Raw genomic sequence first — 17177 nt, 5'->3', positions numbered from 1 at the left:
ACGGTTTTTTGGTCAGAAAGAGGGGTACTCGGGTCGAGTACGGCACTCCGTATAACTGCGGGGGGCTGCTGGGATTATTAAAAGTTGAAAAGATCTCTTTTCAGAGTAAATGAGCCACCCCCACTCACCCCCCTCCTGATGGCCTCGAAATGGGGTTGAAGGGGGTCCTCGGTCAGTCAATCGACTCTTGACTCGGCCACGCGGAACAAGATGGCGAGGATGGCGATGACAGCGAGGATTCTGATTATCATGGCAGGCTTCTCCTCCTCCTCCTCCTCCTCCTCCTCTCTCCCCGATTCCGAGCACTTCTCCTCGCAGTCTCCCTCTTCTCCACAGTGCAAAGTCTCCCCTGCCCTTGATGGAACCCGCCTTCGCTCTTCGCCGATCCCTGGAACTCTGTGCCCCTGCAGCAAGTCTGCATCGCTGTCAGTGGCCCTGGCGCCCGACGAGGGAGGCTGGTCTATGCGCTGGCAAGTCATGGATGTGAACTCTCCAGCAGTGCAGCAGCTCTCCTTAGACATCGACCTCTCATCTCTTCCTGCTCCGGCGCCGTTGGTGGTGCAAGTGCAGTTGCGTCAAGGGATGGAGGTGCTCGCAGTGAGGGAGTACCTGATGGATGAGCATTTCTTATCTAACAGCTCGAGATGCCTTTCATTCGTATACGAGGACGCGAGCCCTGGTATGTATGCATTCATGGCGCTCCTGCACCGGATGGAGGGCGACGAGCTGGAGGTTGTCGCCATCGGGGATCACAGTGTGCGGGTGGTGAACGCGTCAGAGCCGGCAATGGTCATGGAGCATGCGACCTTGCAGGAGAGGGAGATGTCGATTTCCATCCGCCTGCGGGGGATGACTGGGGGTAACCTGCTGCTCGTCCTCGTTGTCACAGAGGTGAACTCGTTGGAGCAGTCCAGAGAGATGCTGGTTCTGCATATGAACAGCTCCGAGCATGTGCAGGACGTGCGAGTCTCTGCTCCGGGAGGAAGCGAGTATCTGATATTAGCGACTGTCTCGGAGCTCGAGAACCGAGCCAACAGCTCTATCGCTGCCAAACTCACCGTCCGCAAGTTCCTCAAGGTGTCCAGGTGCAACGAGATCTGCGTGCTTGAGGACGATTTCTCGCGCTCTCAGCGACTACCAGCAGAAAGGAGGAGCGCAAAAGAAGCTTCCTTCGTCCGTTCCGACAGTGTGAAGCTTCGCTACCGTCCACATCCGGAGGAAGTACTTTGCAACCTGGTGATGAGTCCCGGCACTGACCATCTCGTGGCTGGAGTTCCGTTCAAGGCTTCTATCAAAGCAATAGGCCTGGTGCCTGGTTGCAGATACAGGGTCCACTTGACCTTTAGGCACAAAGAGAAGCAAGTCATCCTTTTTCATCAGGCGGGTGTCGTGGTTGTCGACGGCTCGACGGGCTCTGTAGGAGTTGTACACTTCGATGTCCCGTCCGCATGGTCAGAGCAAGTGGTGATGGTGTCGGTCTTGTACGACTACTTCGCAGAGCATGAGAGCGACGATACTTTGCTCGCGTACTTGTCCCGCAAAGTCCAAGCCCTGCAGCCCTGCATGGTCTCATACCTCTGGACCTCCGGAAACCCTCTCTTCCAGGGTCAGATGCCGTACCAGCGATCTCCTTTCTCCATGTCAGTCAGAGCAACCAGGAGGCTGCGAGAAGATGAGCTGGGCTTGACCTTGTCCACCGTCGCGACCCTTGACAGAGCTGTCGTGCTCATCAATGCTGCGGCGCAGTGGAATGAGCACGTGGCGGTCGCTTTCTACGCCCGCAGCATGTCAGAGCAAGAGCAGATCAAGACGCTGGTGCAGCAGACACTAGGGCCATGGTTCATCGAGAGAAACAAGACGCTGGAAGCTACCCTCCTGACGTCTTGCCCTGACAAGGACAAACCTGGTAGTCTCCTGGTGTTTCCGATCAACATGCTCAGAAAAATTTCATGCGCCATAGCTCGCACGGACTTGGTCTTGTACGCGGACGTAGACATGCTCGCGTCGGATGGACTGGCGTCCAACATACGGCAGGCGTACCAGGACGGGAAGGTCGGGCCGACGGAGCTGCTGGTGATCCCCTCCTTCAAGACCTCCGGTTCCTGGCCCAGGGAAGCCGGCATCTCCCTTGAGGAGCAGCGTATTCGCGTCGAGCCCGCCTCGATCTCCATGGAGGCCTTGCGGCTAAACTTCGAGGGGCGTCAGGTGTGGATCCCCGGACTTGACATGGGCATGTGGTCAACGACTGGCAGATGGCACGAAGCTGGTGTGTTCCATGCGGGAACTGAGTACGACAGGTGGATGGAGGCAGAGGAGACGTACCAGGTCAAGTACATCCTAGGCTACGAGCCCTACGTGGTGGTCAACCGGAGCGCCTGGCGGGGGAGCCACGGCGTCGGGCTGTACGACGATCGCTTTGTGCATTGGGGATGGGACAAGGTTTCCCTCGGGGTGGAGGCTTGCAACTTGGGCTACACCTTCACGGTTCTCCCCAAGAGCTTCCTCATGCATGGGTCGTCGGCGATCGAGAGCGTCGAGCACTTCGTGTTTGACAGGCTCGCCATCGTCGCGCCCCCCAAGCAGGGGGCTAACACTGGCTGGGGCCCCCCGGACACGCACGGCCGGGAGCTGCTGCAGAGGCTCTTGTCAGACTACTATACGGACGTGCAGCCCCATGTTCCGATCCGCTCCTGCCTCATCAGAGCGTTTAGGGACGACAAGTGCGACATCAGTCGCATCCACCTTGTCCAGAGCACAACGCTGGAGCTCGTGGGCAGCGAGCATCTCGTCCACCTTGACATCTTCGGGCTCTCCAGAGCGACGGGATACCAGTTGTCGGTGCAGGCGTACAGGCACGCTGGCGAGGGCGAAGTTGAAGAGGACGGGAGCTTCTTCTTCCTCTTACTGCCCGGTACTCTGGTTGAGGACCCTCACGGTATGTCGGTCTCAGTCGGGAGGCTCTCACCGGGACTTCACACGGTACGAGTGGAGCTGAAGGATCTGCATGCGGCGAAGCTCCTGCTAGACAAGGCGATCCTTGCTTGGGGCGAGCACAAGTACGAAGTGCCATAATCTAGCTTGCATTATTGAATCAACAAGCTAACCTGGCGTTGCCACCGACTGTTTGGTTGTTGCCGGGGCGCGGCCTGCGAGCAGGGTGTGGGCCCAGCCGGGTCAGTGCCTGGGGTGGGCCCCGGGCCGGCCGGGCGGGCCTGGGTGGGCCTCCCGCCGGGCCGCCGGGCGGTCCGATCCGATCCGATCGCGGCGCCGGAGCTGCCAGGCTCGGAGCCTGGCGCACTGCGGCCGGGCAGGCCTCGGAGTCTGCCTCGGAGCACTCGGAGCAGGCACTCGGAGTAGTTTGTCATGAGCGGGGATGTGGGCTCAATTCATTTAATGCGGCAACAGCCCGGCGGGGCGATGGTCGGTCTTGCCTGCTGACTCCAAATATGTGAAGATCGGATGACAAGAACGTGTTGATGTTAGACCAGAGTAGGCGCACGATCAGCAGATGCTGCTGTATGACCCTCTCTATCAGCCCCTATGCCTCTTCAAGCTGTACTCCCAACACTTTGTGCGGGAAGAGATTTACCAGCGTAGAGGATGGGAGGGAGTGGGAGGTCATTGAAGGATAGTGATTGATAGCTCATGCATAGTTTTAACAACTGACATGATGACATCTCAGGATTTGTATTCGTCATAATCGAGGAAGTGGGGTCAATCTGTTATCAATTCCCCTTCATTCCGAATTGAACTGGAATGCGACAATTCTTCACTAGAATTCTACGTACTCAACCTTTACAGGTCGTCTATTGAAACTTGGCCTAGTGCTGCTCACATTCTATCCACCAGAGACTCGGGTGGAAAAAGGGGATTGAAGGCACAGTGGCAAACTCATTGGTCAAGTTTGGTAGTTTCCAACAGACGAGATCCTTTAGGAGCACAAGGTTGTTGAAGTGCAAGGATGAGGACAAGGAGGTCGGCGACATTCTAGATTCATCGGATTCACCGCGTTGACTCGGTACTTTGTTGCAGATCGATGCGAAAATGAAGCATGTCATGTACCGGGTAAATCTGTTGCATCGCATGAAGTTTCTTGTTTGTTGACGCTTGATACCGTAGGTAAAACAAGAGAAGCTCGGAAGGTTGGCTGACTCTATTTGTGCGTAGCCGTACAAGAAGATCCGCATAGGGTTCATTCGAAAATTCTTTTTGGATATGAACATTAGGGCCCTCAAGCTCCTGTCCGAGGTACGCCCCTCCTCCTCCTGACCAAGTTGTCTGACGTTATGACAGAACAATTTCGACGAGACTGAGTTCTTGGATGGAGCAATCTTTGCAATTGAGGTCCGATGACGAGCTTCTCACGATCTTGCTCCACATGCAGCCAGTAATGTTTCTTCTAGTCGGCGATGAAAAGCATTTCTTCCCATGATGTCGATTCGTTGAGGGGCCTTGTTGGAGAGGTATGAGACCGTAGAACATGCCTCATTCTTAGATGATTTGTTGTGCAGAAATTTCTCACCGCAGTTGAAGAAGCAGAAAAACTGATGAAGGAGACAGAATTGGTAAGAATTGAGCCGCTGTCTCTTTTTCCTCTCTCTTCTTTTTTTTTTTGTGTGTGAAAATGAAGAACTGATACGGCCTGGTAGAGAGCGGAACAACAAGTGTCGAAGATATACGAGTCAGAGATCGTTTCAGTCGGGTGAGGGATGATTGGTCATGGCAGTTGATCTGACACTTGTTCGAAGTTTCTTGACCGATGAGGAAGGAGAAGACTTCGCCCAAGTCTCTGTGCAGGTCAGTGTCGACTCGTTGGTGGCATTGTGGGCGGTTGGCGGACGTGCTTTCGTTGTTGTTCCCGGGCCCTTCCTCGATCTGACATCTATGTCCTCTATCCAACCTTGCATGACATGTTGGCTCAGGTTTCATACGATCAAAAGACAAGCATCAAAGATCTACATGATAGGCATGCAGTGCATCCTGCTTCGACCGCGCGTTCGCGCAGCATACGACGTGACGTTGTTGTTGCAGGATCATCGGTGAGCCCGGAGAGTTTGTGTTAACGGTGAGTCAACTGCATCTGCTCATGCTCTCTCCTCATCACTCGCCGACAGTATTCATGCTGGACATTCGAGACTCATCTACCAGAGCTTGAGGTTTCCTGCCGCTGTCTCTCTTTCCTCTCTCATCCTGTGCTTGCAGTGGAAAATTGTGCACTTGAAATGATGTAGACCTGGAGGCATACAAGCACTGTTTGAAATCTCAGAAAGGCTGACGTTGCCGGACAATCCTTCATTCCATTTCCTAGCCATATTTCTGTGCTTCATTGCGAATTCTTCTCAGCACGCCTATCCTAACGCTGCTCGCTGCTTTATTATTACCTTCTTGAAATCTGCAACTAGCTCAAAGTTGGTCCTCCAAGTCCGATGTCACTCACGCACCCCTGCCGACCATCACTCCAACATCATCCAAAACATCAAGGCCCTGCCCACAATCTGAAGAACGTTTCCCCATACCTGCTCTCCTGCTCTCCTGCTCTCCTGCTCTCCTGCTCTCCTGCTCTCCTGCTCTCCTGCTCTCCTGCTCTCCTGCTCTCCTGATCTCCTGCTCTCCTGCTCTCCTGCTCTCCTGCTCTCCTGATCTCCTGATCTCCTGCTCTCCTGCTCTCCTGCTCTCCTGCTCTCCTGCTCTCCTGCTCTCCTGCTCTCCTGCTCTCCTGCTCTCCTGCTCTCCTGCTCTCCTGCTCTCCTGCTCTCCTGCTCTCCTGCTCTCCTGCTCTCCTGCTCCTCGCCGTGATCCTCTCCCCCTGCTCCGCCCCCTTCGCACCTAATCAAGTTTGTGCTGCATTTTGATTTCGACCGGGCCAAACCCCTGGAGTCCGTTTACTAAAAAAGTGTGAATGAAGGTGGGTGGGAAGGATGACGGGTACTTTAAAGTATTAATATGGGGGTGGTGACAACCCTGGAATTGAGCATGGCAGGGAGATACCAGGAGGAGTCGGAAGGGAGAGGGCGAGAGGAGGAGGGATAGGAGGGCGACACTATTGGTGACTATCTCCAAGATTCATGTGTACCGTCATGGTAGAGAGGGGAGGAAGCGAGGGAGGAGGATACAGGAACGTGCTAGGCCAGGTAGTGTGGAGATGGGGGATAGGGAGAACGCGAGGAGTTGAGGAGTAGAGGAGGAGGAATAGAAGTGATGACAACCACCAGTTGTGATGGATCATCACGCACGAGCATGATTATCTGAGAGAGGAGGAAGATTGGCACCTGTGCGGTGATAAATGCCTAGAAGGAAGGGAAAGAAATCCAGACACTAAGCTTAATTACGCGCTTATTTCATGTCCAGGTGTCCGGAGGATATGCAACCAGGATCAGGAGGCAGGGGCTTGTGAAGGTGGTTGCTGAGCTGATGAGAGGAACGCAAGAGCTGTTGCAGAGACTGCTGCTCTTCGAAATGCGAGGGAAACATGTCTTCGGGCTCACAACAAAAATTCCCAACCGTGCTTCAAGGACAGGAATTCTCTCGCTGTGGTCAACCACGTCTGATAGATCCATATCACGTGCCGCGTCGACTCTTTACCCCCTTGCAGCACTGCACCGTAATGCTTCCAAGAAACAAGCATGGTCCCTTTCCCTCCATTGCAGGACTCTCGTCTCACAAACTCCCGATTGGAATCCCCTGGAGATGAAATGGCCAGCCATACCGCAAGAAGACGGCAAGCGATTGACGACGATCGCGCTTCGCCTGAGCAACATGATCAACGCCTTCCGCCATCGAGGACACTTCGCCGCCATGCTTGACCCGCTCCGTGGCAGCTCCCACAAGAAGTTGAACCCGCACGAGCCCATCTACTGGGTCAACACAGATGCAGTAGACGTCTGCAGGTGCTGCCACAACAATTGTTTACTCCTTATGCTGACTGTCTGCAGGCTGCTGAAGGACTACCCCGACCGTCTCGACCTCACCGTGTTCGGACTGGAAGATGTCGACCCGAACGAGCGGTTCGCCATTGGCCATGAGTTCCTCGCTCATCCCAAGAGAGATTGGAGCATCCATGATGTCGTCGAGTTCATGCGCGCAACCTACTGTGGGAGCACGGCGGTAGAGTATACGCACCTGTCCGACAGGTTCCAGAGGAGCTGGATCAAGACGATTTTTGAGCGGGGGAACCCAAGGAAGAAGCAGCGGAACGAGTATTTCTTCCAGGGGAACCAGCTCGGGACTCTGAGCAGAGAGGAGAAAGTGAAAGCTCTTGAGATTCTGCTGCGGACTGACCATCTTGAACGGTGAGTTTCATCAGCCGCCCGCTGCCGGGCTGTTTAGTGGAGACGTGGTTGCTCTTGTAGAGGCTGCGACGTACCTCACTTGATGAGATCTATGATATGAGTCGAGATGTAGACTGAAGGATGTCTTCGAAGGGCCTTTGATAAGTGTGCTCTTTGAAGAATGTGCTCTTTTGAAATATGTGTTCCTTGAATGATGTTTTCGAGGTGAGGGATCTTGTTTGATGTGGATGTACGTCATGTGCTGTGAACTTACTCGTTGGCCCAGCTTCCTCGGAGACAAGTTTCCTGCTGTAAAAAGATTCGGCATCGAAGGTGCAGAGGCTGTCCTCCTTGGCCTCCATGCCCTCGTTACAAGAGGAGCCGAGCTGGGTGTAGAGGGAGTTGAGCTCGGGATGGCGCATCGTGGCAGGTTGAATGTAAGGCTTGAGCGGTATCATGTTGGAGGTGCTCACAGTAATTTGTTTTCTCTCCTCTTCTCTCCTCTTTTCCTCTCTCTCTCTCATCTCACCTCATCTCACCTCTCCTCTCTTTCTCGTGTTTCCTCGTCTCTCCTTCCCTCTTCTCTCTTTCTCCCATGCTCTCCTCTCCTCTCCTCTCCTCTCCTGGTCCCTTCTCTGCTTCTCTCTCTTCTTTTCAGGTTCTTGCCAACTTGTTCGGAAAACCTCTCGGAGCTCTCTGCAACGAGTTTACTGAGACTGATGTGAGGCTGGATTACCTTCTCCTGTTTCCTCACTCAAACTTTCATCCTCTCCATCCTTCCGCCGCTTGCCCAACCCTGCTTCTGCTGCTCCTGCTGCTCCTGAGAGCCCTCGGATTCACGATTGTGACCTGCTCTGTAGGTCTCGATGGGAGATGTTAAGTACCATCTCGGGACTTACGCAGTCAGGAACTTCCGGGGGAAACTTGTTCATATGAATCTTGCGGCCAACCCTTCGCACTTGGAGGCTGTGAACTCTGTCGTCGTAGGGAAGACGAGGGCGAAGCAGTTCTTCATCAACGACAAGGAGATGAAGAGAGTCATGGCTGTGCTGCTGCATGGTGACGCTGCCTTCAGTGGTCAGGTAACACCCCTTGTCCCTCCCACCTTCCTCTCACTCGTGGATTGAGTGCTCCTGTTCCTGTTCTCCTCTCTCAATATCTTTCCCGGTCATCTCCGCCGTAAACTTTCTCATCATCGCGATCAAAATCTCCTGCTTTCTCCTCCTCCTCACTTCTCCCCTCCTTCCCTGCTTGCCTGCTCTCCTGCCTTGGCTGCTGCTGGCATCTGAAGTGCGAAACCATCAGGGGATTGTAGCAGAAGTGATGGAGCTGTCGGAGATCCCAGCATATACAACTGGGGGCACAATCCACGTCGTCATCAACAACATGATCGGGTTCACCACTGACCCGCGTGCCTCCCGATCGTCCTACCACTGCACCAACGTAGCCAAGGGTATCGAGTCTCCGATCTTCCACGTCAACGGCGATGACGTCGAGGCCGTGATCCACGTCTGCCGGATCGCTGCGGAATGGAGACAGACCTTTCACAAGGACTGTGTGGTGGACATTGTTTGCTACAGGCGACATGGGCACAACGAGCTGGACGAGCCTTCCCTCACTCAGCCTCTGACATACTCGGAGATCCGAAGACACCCGCCTGTCCTGCAGCTGTATACCACGGTGAGGATGAAGATGTTGGCAGATGTGCGTTGAGAGAGTGGAGGCGGGGATGGAGATGATGTTGGGAGACGACAGTCGTCCGAGAATGCCGCAAGATAATGGAGCCAAAGTTTTTACGTGGTTGGAAGTTAGATCAGATACCAAGACAGAGCGATGAGATGCACTATATTACGTTAGAATAGCTCTCTATGATGGGAAAGATGTCGTCGATGGGCTCAGTGTGTTGTTTGTAATGCCACTTGCCAGGAATTGATCGCAGACCGAGTGGTTGATACGAAGTTCGTGAGGGATCTTTCGCAGAAGGTCCTTCATGAGTTTGAGGTGAAAGAAATACTGTTTCCCTCTCTGCCTGACGATCCCTTGTGCCCTTGTCAACTCACGCCCGGACAGAACGAGTTTCAGCACAGGAAGCAGGTGAAGCAGCTTACTTCCTCGACCTCTCCGTGCCCATCTCATGCTCATCTCAGTACATTCCGAGGCCCTCCGAGTGGTTGGCGACGAACTGGCAGGGGGAAGCGATCAGTGCACTTTGTGATTCAGGTGAGAAGATTGAGAAGAGTGAGAAGATTGAGAAGATTGAGAAGATTGAGAAGAGTGAGAAGATTGAGAAGAGTGAGAAGATTGAGAAGATTGAGAAGAGTGAGAAGATTGAGAAGATTGAGAAGAGTGAGAAGATTGAGAAGATTGAGAAGATTGAGAAGAGTGAGAAGATTGAGAAGAGTGAGAAGATTGAGAAGAGTGAGAAGATTGAGAAGATTGAGAAGAGTGAGAAGATTGAGAAGATTGAGAAGATGGAGAAGAGTGAGAAGATTGAGAAGAGTGAGTGAGCGAGCGAGCGAGCGAGTGAGCGAGCGAGTGAGTGAGGGAAGAAAGGAGGCAACTGACAAGAATCGTCTGTAAGGCTCAAGGCCCTTCAACCTTACTGGGGTTCCTCTCAAGACTCTTAAAGACATCGGACTGTCAGCTTGTAAAATCCCAGAGGACTTCAGTGCCCACCCGCAGGTACGTTGACCTTCCCTCCCTCCCTCCCTCCCTCGTTTCCTTCTTTCTTTCCTCCCTCCCTCCCTCCCTCCCTTGTTCCCTCCCTCCCTCCCTCCCTCCCTCCCTCCCTCCCTCCCTTGTTTCCTCCCTTGTTCCCTCCCTCCTCCCTCCCTCCCTCCCTCCCTCCTTCTCTTCTTCCTTCCTTCCTTCCTTTCTTCTTGTCTGCCTGTCTGCCTTTGCTGCTCTTGTTCGACTGACTGTCAAACGCGTCATTCCCTGTGTTCTCACTGCACGCCTTGACAGGTGAAAGATCTTTTCATGCGGCGCCAGAAGATGCTGGAACATGGCGAGGCTGACATGGCGCTGGCAGGTGATGCTACATGAATTTGATTTGTTCACGTTCTCTCTTTTCCTCTCCTTCCCCTTTCCCTCTCCTTGTCTTTTTCCTCCCTTCACGTTTATTTCCTCCCTCTCCATTACGCAAGAAACTTGGTTCTCATTTCGTCTCGCCTGCCCTCCAAGCTGCTGATTTCTCTGAAACCGTTGGGCAGAACTCCTTGCCTTTGGAGCTTTGATGCTACCATTCAGGTATATTGTTTCTCTCACATCCGAAACTCTCTGGCTCTGTTGCCCACTTCTATTCCTCTTCATGTATCTGCACGAGTCTCTAGGATATTGGATAAGTATTCAAACACCGTAACGACATGTTCAACAGCCCGGATGACAGCTTCGGGAGGATAAAACGAGAAGGAGATTCCCTTTCACTTGCCGACACCTCTGATGCACTCAAGGTGAGCGATGAAAGAAACATGATTGCAACGATGACGACGACGACGATGGTGTTGTTGACGACGATGACGGGTTGATTGTTGATGACGAATCTGACGATTATGTGCAAACAGGGCACCGCTGAGCTCTTGACTGAGTATGTTGAGCACCCGACTGTCGATGTCAGATTGAGTGGACAGGACAGGTGCTGACTTGCGTTTCAAATTCTCTCTCCGCAGCTATCGGCCTTGTGTTGTTTGTGTTGAATTTCTACTTCTAGTTTATTTCCTGTTGTGCTGTGGATGGATTTTCCTCTCATCATCATCCTTTGCATTCTTCCCGCCCTCTCTTCATCAAATTATCTGTTGTCAGACAACTTTCTTTGTCCGTTCTCTCTTGCAACTTTCCTTCGACTTACCTCCCGTCACAGTGAGCGAGGAACTTTCAACCAGCGCCATGCCGTCATATACGACCAGCGGACTGCTCAACCTTACACTCCTCTTAACAACCTCAACCTCGGCCCGCAAGCGACGTTTCAGGTTGTCATGCTGAACTTCGACATGCAGCTCGTCTGTTCGAACTTTCACTTTCGTTGTTGTGTATGATCGACGTTGCACATGCTCGAGAAGTGATGCGATGATTGAGATAGTGCATGCTGAGACCCTTTCCTGCTCTCAGGTTTGCAACTCGAGCTTGTCAGAGGCAGCAGTGCTCGGGTTCGAGTACGGCTACTCGTTAGAGAGTGACTTAGGTGAGACTGCCATGATTCACCTGCGATGATTGCGATACAAGTCTTGCCGATCGTTGTCATCGCGTTGAACTTGTTTGTGTGTGTGAGAACTTGAGGGAGAGAACGACAAGGGAGGCAAGGGAGGCAGACTGAGACAAGAGATGGGACAAGGGGATGAGTGCGAAACTGAAGTCCCTCGCAGCTCTTGTGATCTGGGAGGCTCAGTTCGGGGACTTTGCGAACGTTGCTCAGGTGAGAACGTTGGCATGACATGCTCGACTGACCGTTCGATGTAGCACATCATTGACAACTTCATCGCAACCGGGGAGAGCAAGTGGGGACAGAAATCAGCGCTGGTGCTGCTCCTGCCACACGGGTACGACGGGCAGGTAGGGCTGTTGTTACTGTCTTTGTTACGACAGATCGTAGCGGCACATGCACTAAATCGATGCTCCTCTCTTCAAGTTGGATGCGCCAGACTCTGACTGTGTGATGCAACGTTAGGGCCCTGAGCATTCGTCTGCGAGGCTCGAGAGGTACTTGCAGCTGGTGGACCAGGTGAAGACAGAGACGGATGGCAGAAACTTGCCATGATGGAGATGAGAAGTGTACGATGACTGAGATGAGAATTGTATGACGATTGAGATGAGGAGTGTACGATGATGTCAACGCGAGTTGTCAAAGTTGTCTTTTAACGAATTCCATCCTGCAGGATCCGGATGTTGTCCCGGGTGCCATTGAGGGATCGTTTGAGGAGGTTGTTTGCTTCCCTTCTCCTTCCTCTTGTGCTGAAACGACCGCAGGAGCTCGAGCGAGCATGGAAAGTGCTGGACGGAAATGGAAACAACAAGGTGAGGAGACAAGAAGAATGGTTGTGATGAAGAGAACGATGGCATTGAAGGGAGAAATTCCCTTCCATGTATTTGGAGGAGTGATCTGATGACGATGAGATGACGATGAATGACAATGAATGCTGCTGCTGCTGCTGCTGCTGCTGCTGCTGCTGCTGCTGCTGCTGCTGCTGCTGCTGCTGCTGCTGCTGCTGCTGATGATGATGATGATGATGATGATGACGAAGACGACGACGACACTATTCAGTTGTTGCTGCTTTCTCCGTGAGTGAAGGTGACGACAGGTCAACATGTCCGACATTACCAACTACCTCAACGAACTTTCGCCGACTGACAAGCCGAGAATTCAATCACAAGGTTTGCTTGATGCTTGTTTTCATGAATGGGATGAATGTGATGGAGCACAAATTTGTTGAAATTTCTCGTTTCTCCTCCTCTCTGCCTTTTCTACTTGATCCCCTTCTTGTCGCCTTCCTCCTCCTTCCTGTCCTTCCTCTCCATCTTTTCAGAGCTGAGCGTCCATGGCGCCGAGTCTTCTGCGTTGAGCAAGGAGGAATACTTCATGTTTGCTTCTGCCTGGATCAGGCGCAACGATGAAAGAACTCACAACTTCTGTGTGGTGAGTCGAACTTCCATTTTCACTGCATGCGATCTTGCAAACGAGCTGCGCTGATAGCAAGCAGATCAATCCATCCTCTCCTGCACAATACTTCCACGTTCTACGTCGCCAGATTCATCGGCCGTACGCCAAGCCGCTGATCGTGATGTCACCTAAGTACTTGTTACACCATCGGGCTTGCAGGTTCAGAAATGAGAACATGGCATTGATTGCAGTGATGGTGATGAAATGAGGATGATTAGAATCATGAAGAGACTGATGATGATGATGATGACGATGATGATGACGAGAAGGACGTTGGAGGAGTCTGCCGTGGGAATGCTGATGTTTGTTCGTTTCAGATCGCCTCTGGACGACATGGGGCCAAATACTTTCTTCAGGAGAACCATCGTTGAGGTTTGTGTTCTGTTGGCTTGTTGTAGTTGTTTCATGGCTACTTGCTGCATGTCCTCGATTGCCGTTCTCTCTTCTCTCGTCTATAGACGTTCCCTCCATTCTCCCTCATCGCCATCACCTGGCATTCTTGTTCCTCTTATATCAAACCTCTCACCTTCCTGTCGATATTTCATCTGAGAGCAATCTCTGTCTTGGTTTTCTTTACCCCAGCACATGTTCTTCTTCCTCCAGTCACTGCGATCTTTCTTCTCCTCTCACCCGCTTCTGTCTGATACTTCTTTCCAGCATGGCCCTGGTGACAACCTCAGGTCTAGGCAGTATGAGCTCAACCCTTGCGACAAGATTCGTCGCCTTGTCTTCTGCAGGTTCCCAGAACCTTCAAATCCCAATCCCCCCCCCAGCAGCAATCCTCCTGCTCCTGCTCCTGCTCCTGCTCCTGCTCCTGCTCCTGCTCCTGCTCCTGCCCCTGCCCCTTATCTGATGCTGCATCCCAAAATGCTACAACACCATCTCTTTCTGTCCCACCCCCGTGGCACTCGTCCATTCCTATCATGTTCTGCTTCAAGTTTTTGACTCCCAACAAGCGGGAAGTTCTTCTACGACATGTACCATGCGAGGTCCGCAAGGAAGGTCAGAGACATCGCTTTCGTCAGGATCGAGCAGGTTTCTCCTCCTTCACTCCACCCACCACCACCACCTCCTCCTCCTCCTCCCTCTCTTCTCCCTCTCTTGGCGACTCTGCTCCCGACCCCCCAATCTCCTCCTCCTTTGCTCGTTCCTCCCAATTTTCTCCCTTTCTCTCCGTCCTCTGACCGTCACGGTGCCTTCCCGCCTACATCACCTCCACCACCTCCCTCTTCTCTTCCTCTGGAATCAACCTCCTGCGCAAGTCTCATCCTCTGACGGCTTAGCTTCAGCTCGCTCCCTTCCCCTTCGACCGGATTGCTCGGATTCTCCTCATCTACCCCAATGCTGAATGCGTGTGGGCACAAGAAGAACCGAAGAACATGGGAGCATATATGGTCCTCCGCCCTCCGCCCCTCCTCCTTGTCTTCTTTTCTCCTGTCCTCTTCACTCTCTACTTTTCTCCCCTCTGCCCTTCCCTTCCCTCTCTCCTTTTATTTCCTCTTTTCTCCTCCTCCTCCTCCTCCTCCTCCTCTCTTAAATCTCAATGATGATCCATCTCGCTCGTCGCTGTATTCTCCAGGCTCCCTTATCTCCTTCCTGCTGATTTGTTAGCACCAGTATGTCCTCCCTCGTTTCATGACAGCGCAGAAGAAGTTAAACCCAGATCACGCACTGCGGTACTCAACTTGCCTTTCGCTGCTCCTGCTCCTACTAGCTTTTCCTGCTCGCTGCTCCTTCTCCTGCCCATACCTCCTACTGCTCCTTCTCCTGCCGATACCCCTCCTACTGCTCCTTCCCCTGCCGATACCTCTCCTACTGCTTCTGATCCTGCTTTTCTCGTCTCCGCTCCTAGCTCTCTCCTCTACTCGGCCTCTGATTGCCTTTTCTTGCCTGCAGAGACTTGAAATATATCGGCCGTCCGCCGTCCGCCTCTCCTGCTACTGGCCTCTACAGGGTAACTCGAACGGGGGGATGAAGGAGAGCAGGAGGAGCAGGAGGAGGAGAGAGGAGGAGGAGAGGGGGGAGGGGGGGGAGGGAGGGGGGGGAGCAGGAGCAGGAGCAGGAGCAGGAGCAGGAGCAGGAGCAGGAGCAGGAGCAGGAGCAGGAGCAGGAGCAGGAGCAGGAGCAGGAGCAGGAGCAGGAGCAGGAGCAGGAGCAGGAGCAGGAGCAGGCGATGAGCAGGAGCAGGAGCTGTAGTGGAAGTACAAGGGGATGAGGGAGAGGAAGCATGGGATGAGGGAGGGACTGAGACTTATGTCAGTTGCATGTGGAGGAGACGAAGGAGCTGCTGGAAGCTATCCTGGGAAGCAAATGATGCCATGGTGACATCGTCGGAAGAAGAGGAAGAACGGGAGATCGAGGAAGGATGCGGGGACAGAAAGCGGGGAGGAAAAGGGAGGAGAAAGCGGAGAAGAGGAGGAGCAGGAGAGGAGGAAGAGAAGAGGAAGAGAAGAGGAAGGGAGGAGGATGAGGAAAGGAGGAGTAGAGGAGGGGGAAAGGTGCTGGTCGGTATGATGACACCAAAAGGCTTGCACTCCTCATCCTTGTTATCATTCCGATCAGTCTGTACAAGTAAAGAATAAAGCTCTTGCAACCTGTTCAGGTCACAGTTACAGTCTCTCCCTCAAGCTCTCAGTCGCATGTCACATCCGGAAGTAGCATTGCTTGTTCCCCGCTATCAACGTGCCGTCCTTCATCACTTTCCCCCTCCTCCCCACCGTGTGAAACATGTTCCCCTCCCCCAACATCAGCCGCATGTACAGCTCTTCTGCCGGCCTCTCGCAGTCATCCACCACCACCAGCCCTCCCTTCCTCACGAGCTTCGTCGCCATGTAGATCGACTGCATCCTCCCCGGGTTCTCCGGAGCGAAGCCCATGGGAGCATCGACCAGCACGACGTCCCACTTGTGCTGGAGGATGCGAGGAGGAAGATTCATCGCCAGCTCTCCCCACTTGTCGCGATCTCTGAACTTGTTCAGGTCCCTCCCGAGGACTGTGCTGTAAGTGACCTGGACTACATCGAGGTTGGGGGCTGACTGAAGCACGTGCTTGATCCAGTCCTTGTTGTCCTCCACAAAGACTGTCTCTCCTCCTGCAGGTCTGGTCAGATGGCCGCTTGCATGCAGAATGATGATGATGATGATGATGATGATGATGATGATGATGATGATGATGATGATGATGATGATGACGATGATGATGATGACGACGACGACGACGACGACGACGATGACGATGACGACGGTGACGATGACAATGATAATGACGATGCGGAGGAGGAGTAGGAGGGCGAGGATGAAGAATGAACGCGGGGAAAGGAGGGAGGGAGGGAGGTAGAGGCAAAGGGGAGAGGAGAGGAGGAGGAACCTACAAGGCTTGTTTGTTACCTGGGTTAACCGACGCCCACCAATCCGAGTCATGTCCGAGGCCGAAGATAAGCAACTTCTTGTGCCCCGCCCCGCCTCTCTGCAGCTCGTTCCACGTGACCCGGATCTGCTCGAGGCTCTGCTGGGTATGAGCTGGGGGCAGCCTGAAGGGGAGAGCCTCTTGTCTACCTCGGGCACCCGCAAACTCGTTCGAAAGAACACAACTTTGCTGGTGGTCGAAGTTGAACCCCCATCCCCTCAGCAGCTGCTCCAGCTGCCTTCCAAACACCTTCTTCATGCCCATGTTGTCGGAGATGCTCTCGAGCATAGCGTTGCAGCGGCGCAGCAGGACCAGCAGGTCGCCAGGGCCATTCTTCCTGATGAGCTTGAGGAGAAACATAGTGTCTAAGTCGCTGGCAGAGTCTATGAAGAACCTCCTCGGCCCAGTCATGAACAAGTCCTGCAAGTCGATCTCAAGCTCTTTCAGCGTGCCGTTACCGCCTGTTACGAAGCTTCTCGGGTGGACCCTGAACCTCCGCTCGTCGAGCGATCCCTTGCACACGTCTGCGTCCTCGCACATGACCGTAGCGACTCTGAAGAGACGTTGCAGGTCTGTGAAGTTCTTGTTCAAGGCGAACACGAACCAACGCTCACCCGCCTCCGCCTCCCCTGCCATCTTCCCGCTCCCTACCGCACCATCTCTCACTCTGATCCTCGTCTCGCGCTCAATCCCTTTCAGGTGTCTCTCAAACTCTTCTGCTCCCCTGAGGTCAGGAAGCAACATGGCACCGGCTACCACGATGACGATGACCAGCCAGAGTGATGGCGAGGACAGAAAACTAGTTATGCTCGCAGAATCATATCTTCCTGCCCTGTTTCCTCCCCCTCCCC

At 53.4% G+C, this 17177-nt stretch overlaps 4 protein-coding genes across 4 annotated transcripts; 3 read left to right on the top strand and 1 right to left on the bottom strand.

Moving 5' to 3' along the window:
- Window positions 1-210: 210 nt before the first annotated feature.
- GUITHDRAFT_105628 (hypothetical protein) lies at window positions 211-3072 on the top strand (the record flags this gene model as incomplete). The annotated part of the gene is made up of 1 exon (XM_005835404.1): window positions 211-3072. The coding sequence occupies one exon, from the start codon at window positions 211-213 to the stop codon at window positions 3070-3072; it is 2862 nt and encodes a 953-aa protein (XP_005835461.1).
- A 972-nt stretch (window positions 3073-4044) lies between these two features.
- Window positions 4045-5221, top strand: GUITHDRAFT_105627 (hypothetical protein; the record flags this gene model as incomplete). The annotated part of the gene is made up of 9 exons (XM_005835403.1): window positions 4045-4065; window positions 4168-4248; window positions 4294-4344; window positions 4404-4463; window positions 4512-4565; window positions 4650-4702; window positions 4749-4823; window positions 4923-5039; window positions 5203-5221. 9 exons carry the CDS (start codon window positions 4045-4047, stop codon window positions 5219-5221), a joined length of 531 nt encoding a protein of 176 aa, XP_005835460.1.
- Window positions 5222-6915: 1694 nt separating this feature from the next.
- GUITHDRAFT_68732 (hypothetical protein) lies at window positions 6916-14896 on the top strand (the record flags this gene model as incomplete). Its single annotated transcript, XM_005835402.1, has 21 exons — window positions 6916-7196; window positions 7236-7289; window positions 7555-7705; window positions 7927-7989; window positions 8129-8350; window positions 8574-8976; window positions 9339-9479; window positions 9850-9950; window positions 10233-10299; window positions 11070-11239; window positions 11376-11448; window positions 11630-11679; window positions 11724-11816; window positions 11932-11985; window positions 12140-12158; window positions 12903-13117; window positions 13579-13658; window positions 13878-13956; window positions 14211-14315; window positions 14539-14597; window positions 14818-14896. 21 exons carry the CDS (start codon window positions 6916-6918, stop codon window positions 14894-14896), a joined length of 2559 nt encoding a protein of 852 aa, XP_005835459.1.
- Window positions 14897-15563: 667 nt separating this feature from the next.
- GUITHDRAFT_105625 (hypothetical protein) lies at window positions 15564-17070 on the bottom strand (the record flags this gene model as incomplete). Its single annotated transcript, XM_005835401.1, has 2 exons — window positions 15564-16012; window positions 16308-17070. 2 exons carry the CDS (start codon window positions 17068-17070, stop codon window positions 15564-15566), a joined length of 1212 nt encoding a protein of 403 aa, XP_005835458.1.
- Window positions 17071-17177: the final 107 nt, after the last annotated feature.

This window comes from Guillardia theta (assembly GCF_000315625.1).
Source record: "Guillardia theta CCMP2712 unplaced genomic scaffold GUITHscaffold_21, whole genome shotgun sequence".
NCBI lineage: Eukaryota > Cryptophyceae > Pyrenomonadales > Geminigeraceae > Guillardia > Guillardia theta.
Note: the sequence above shows the minus strand (reverse complement) of the source record. Positions and strands in the feature narration are given on the sequence as shown.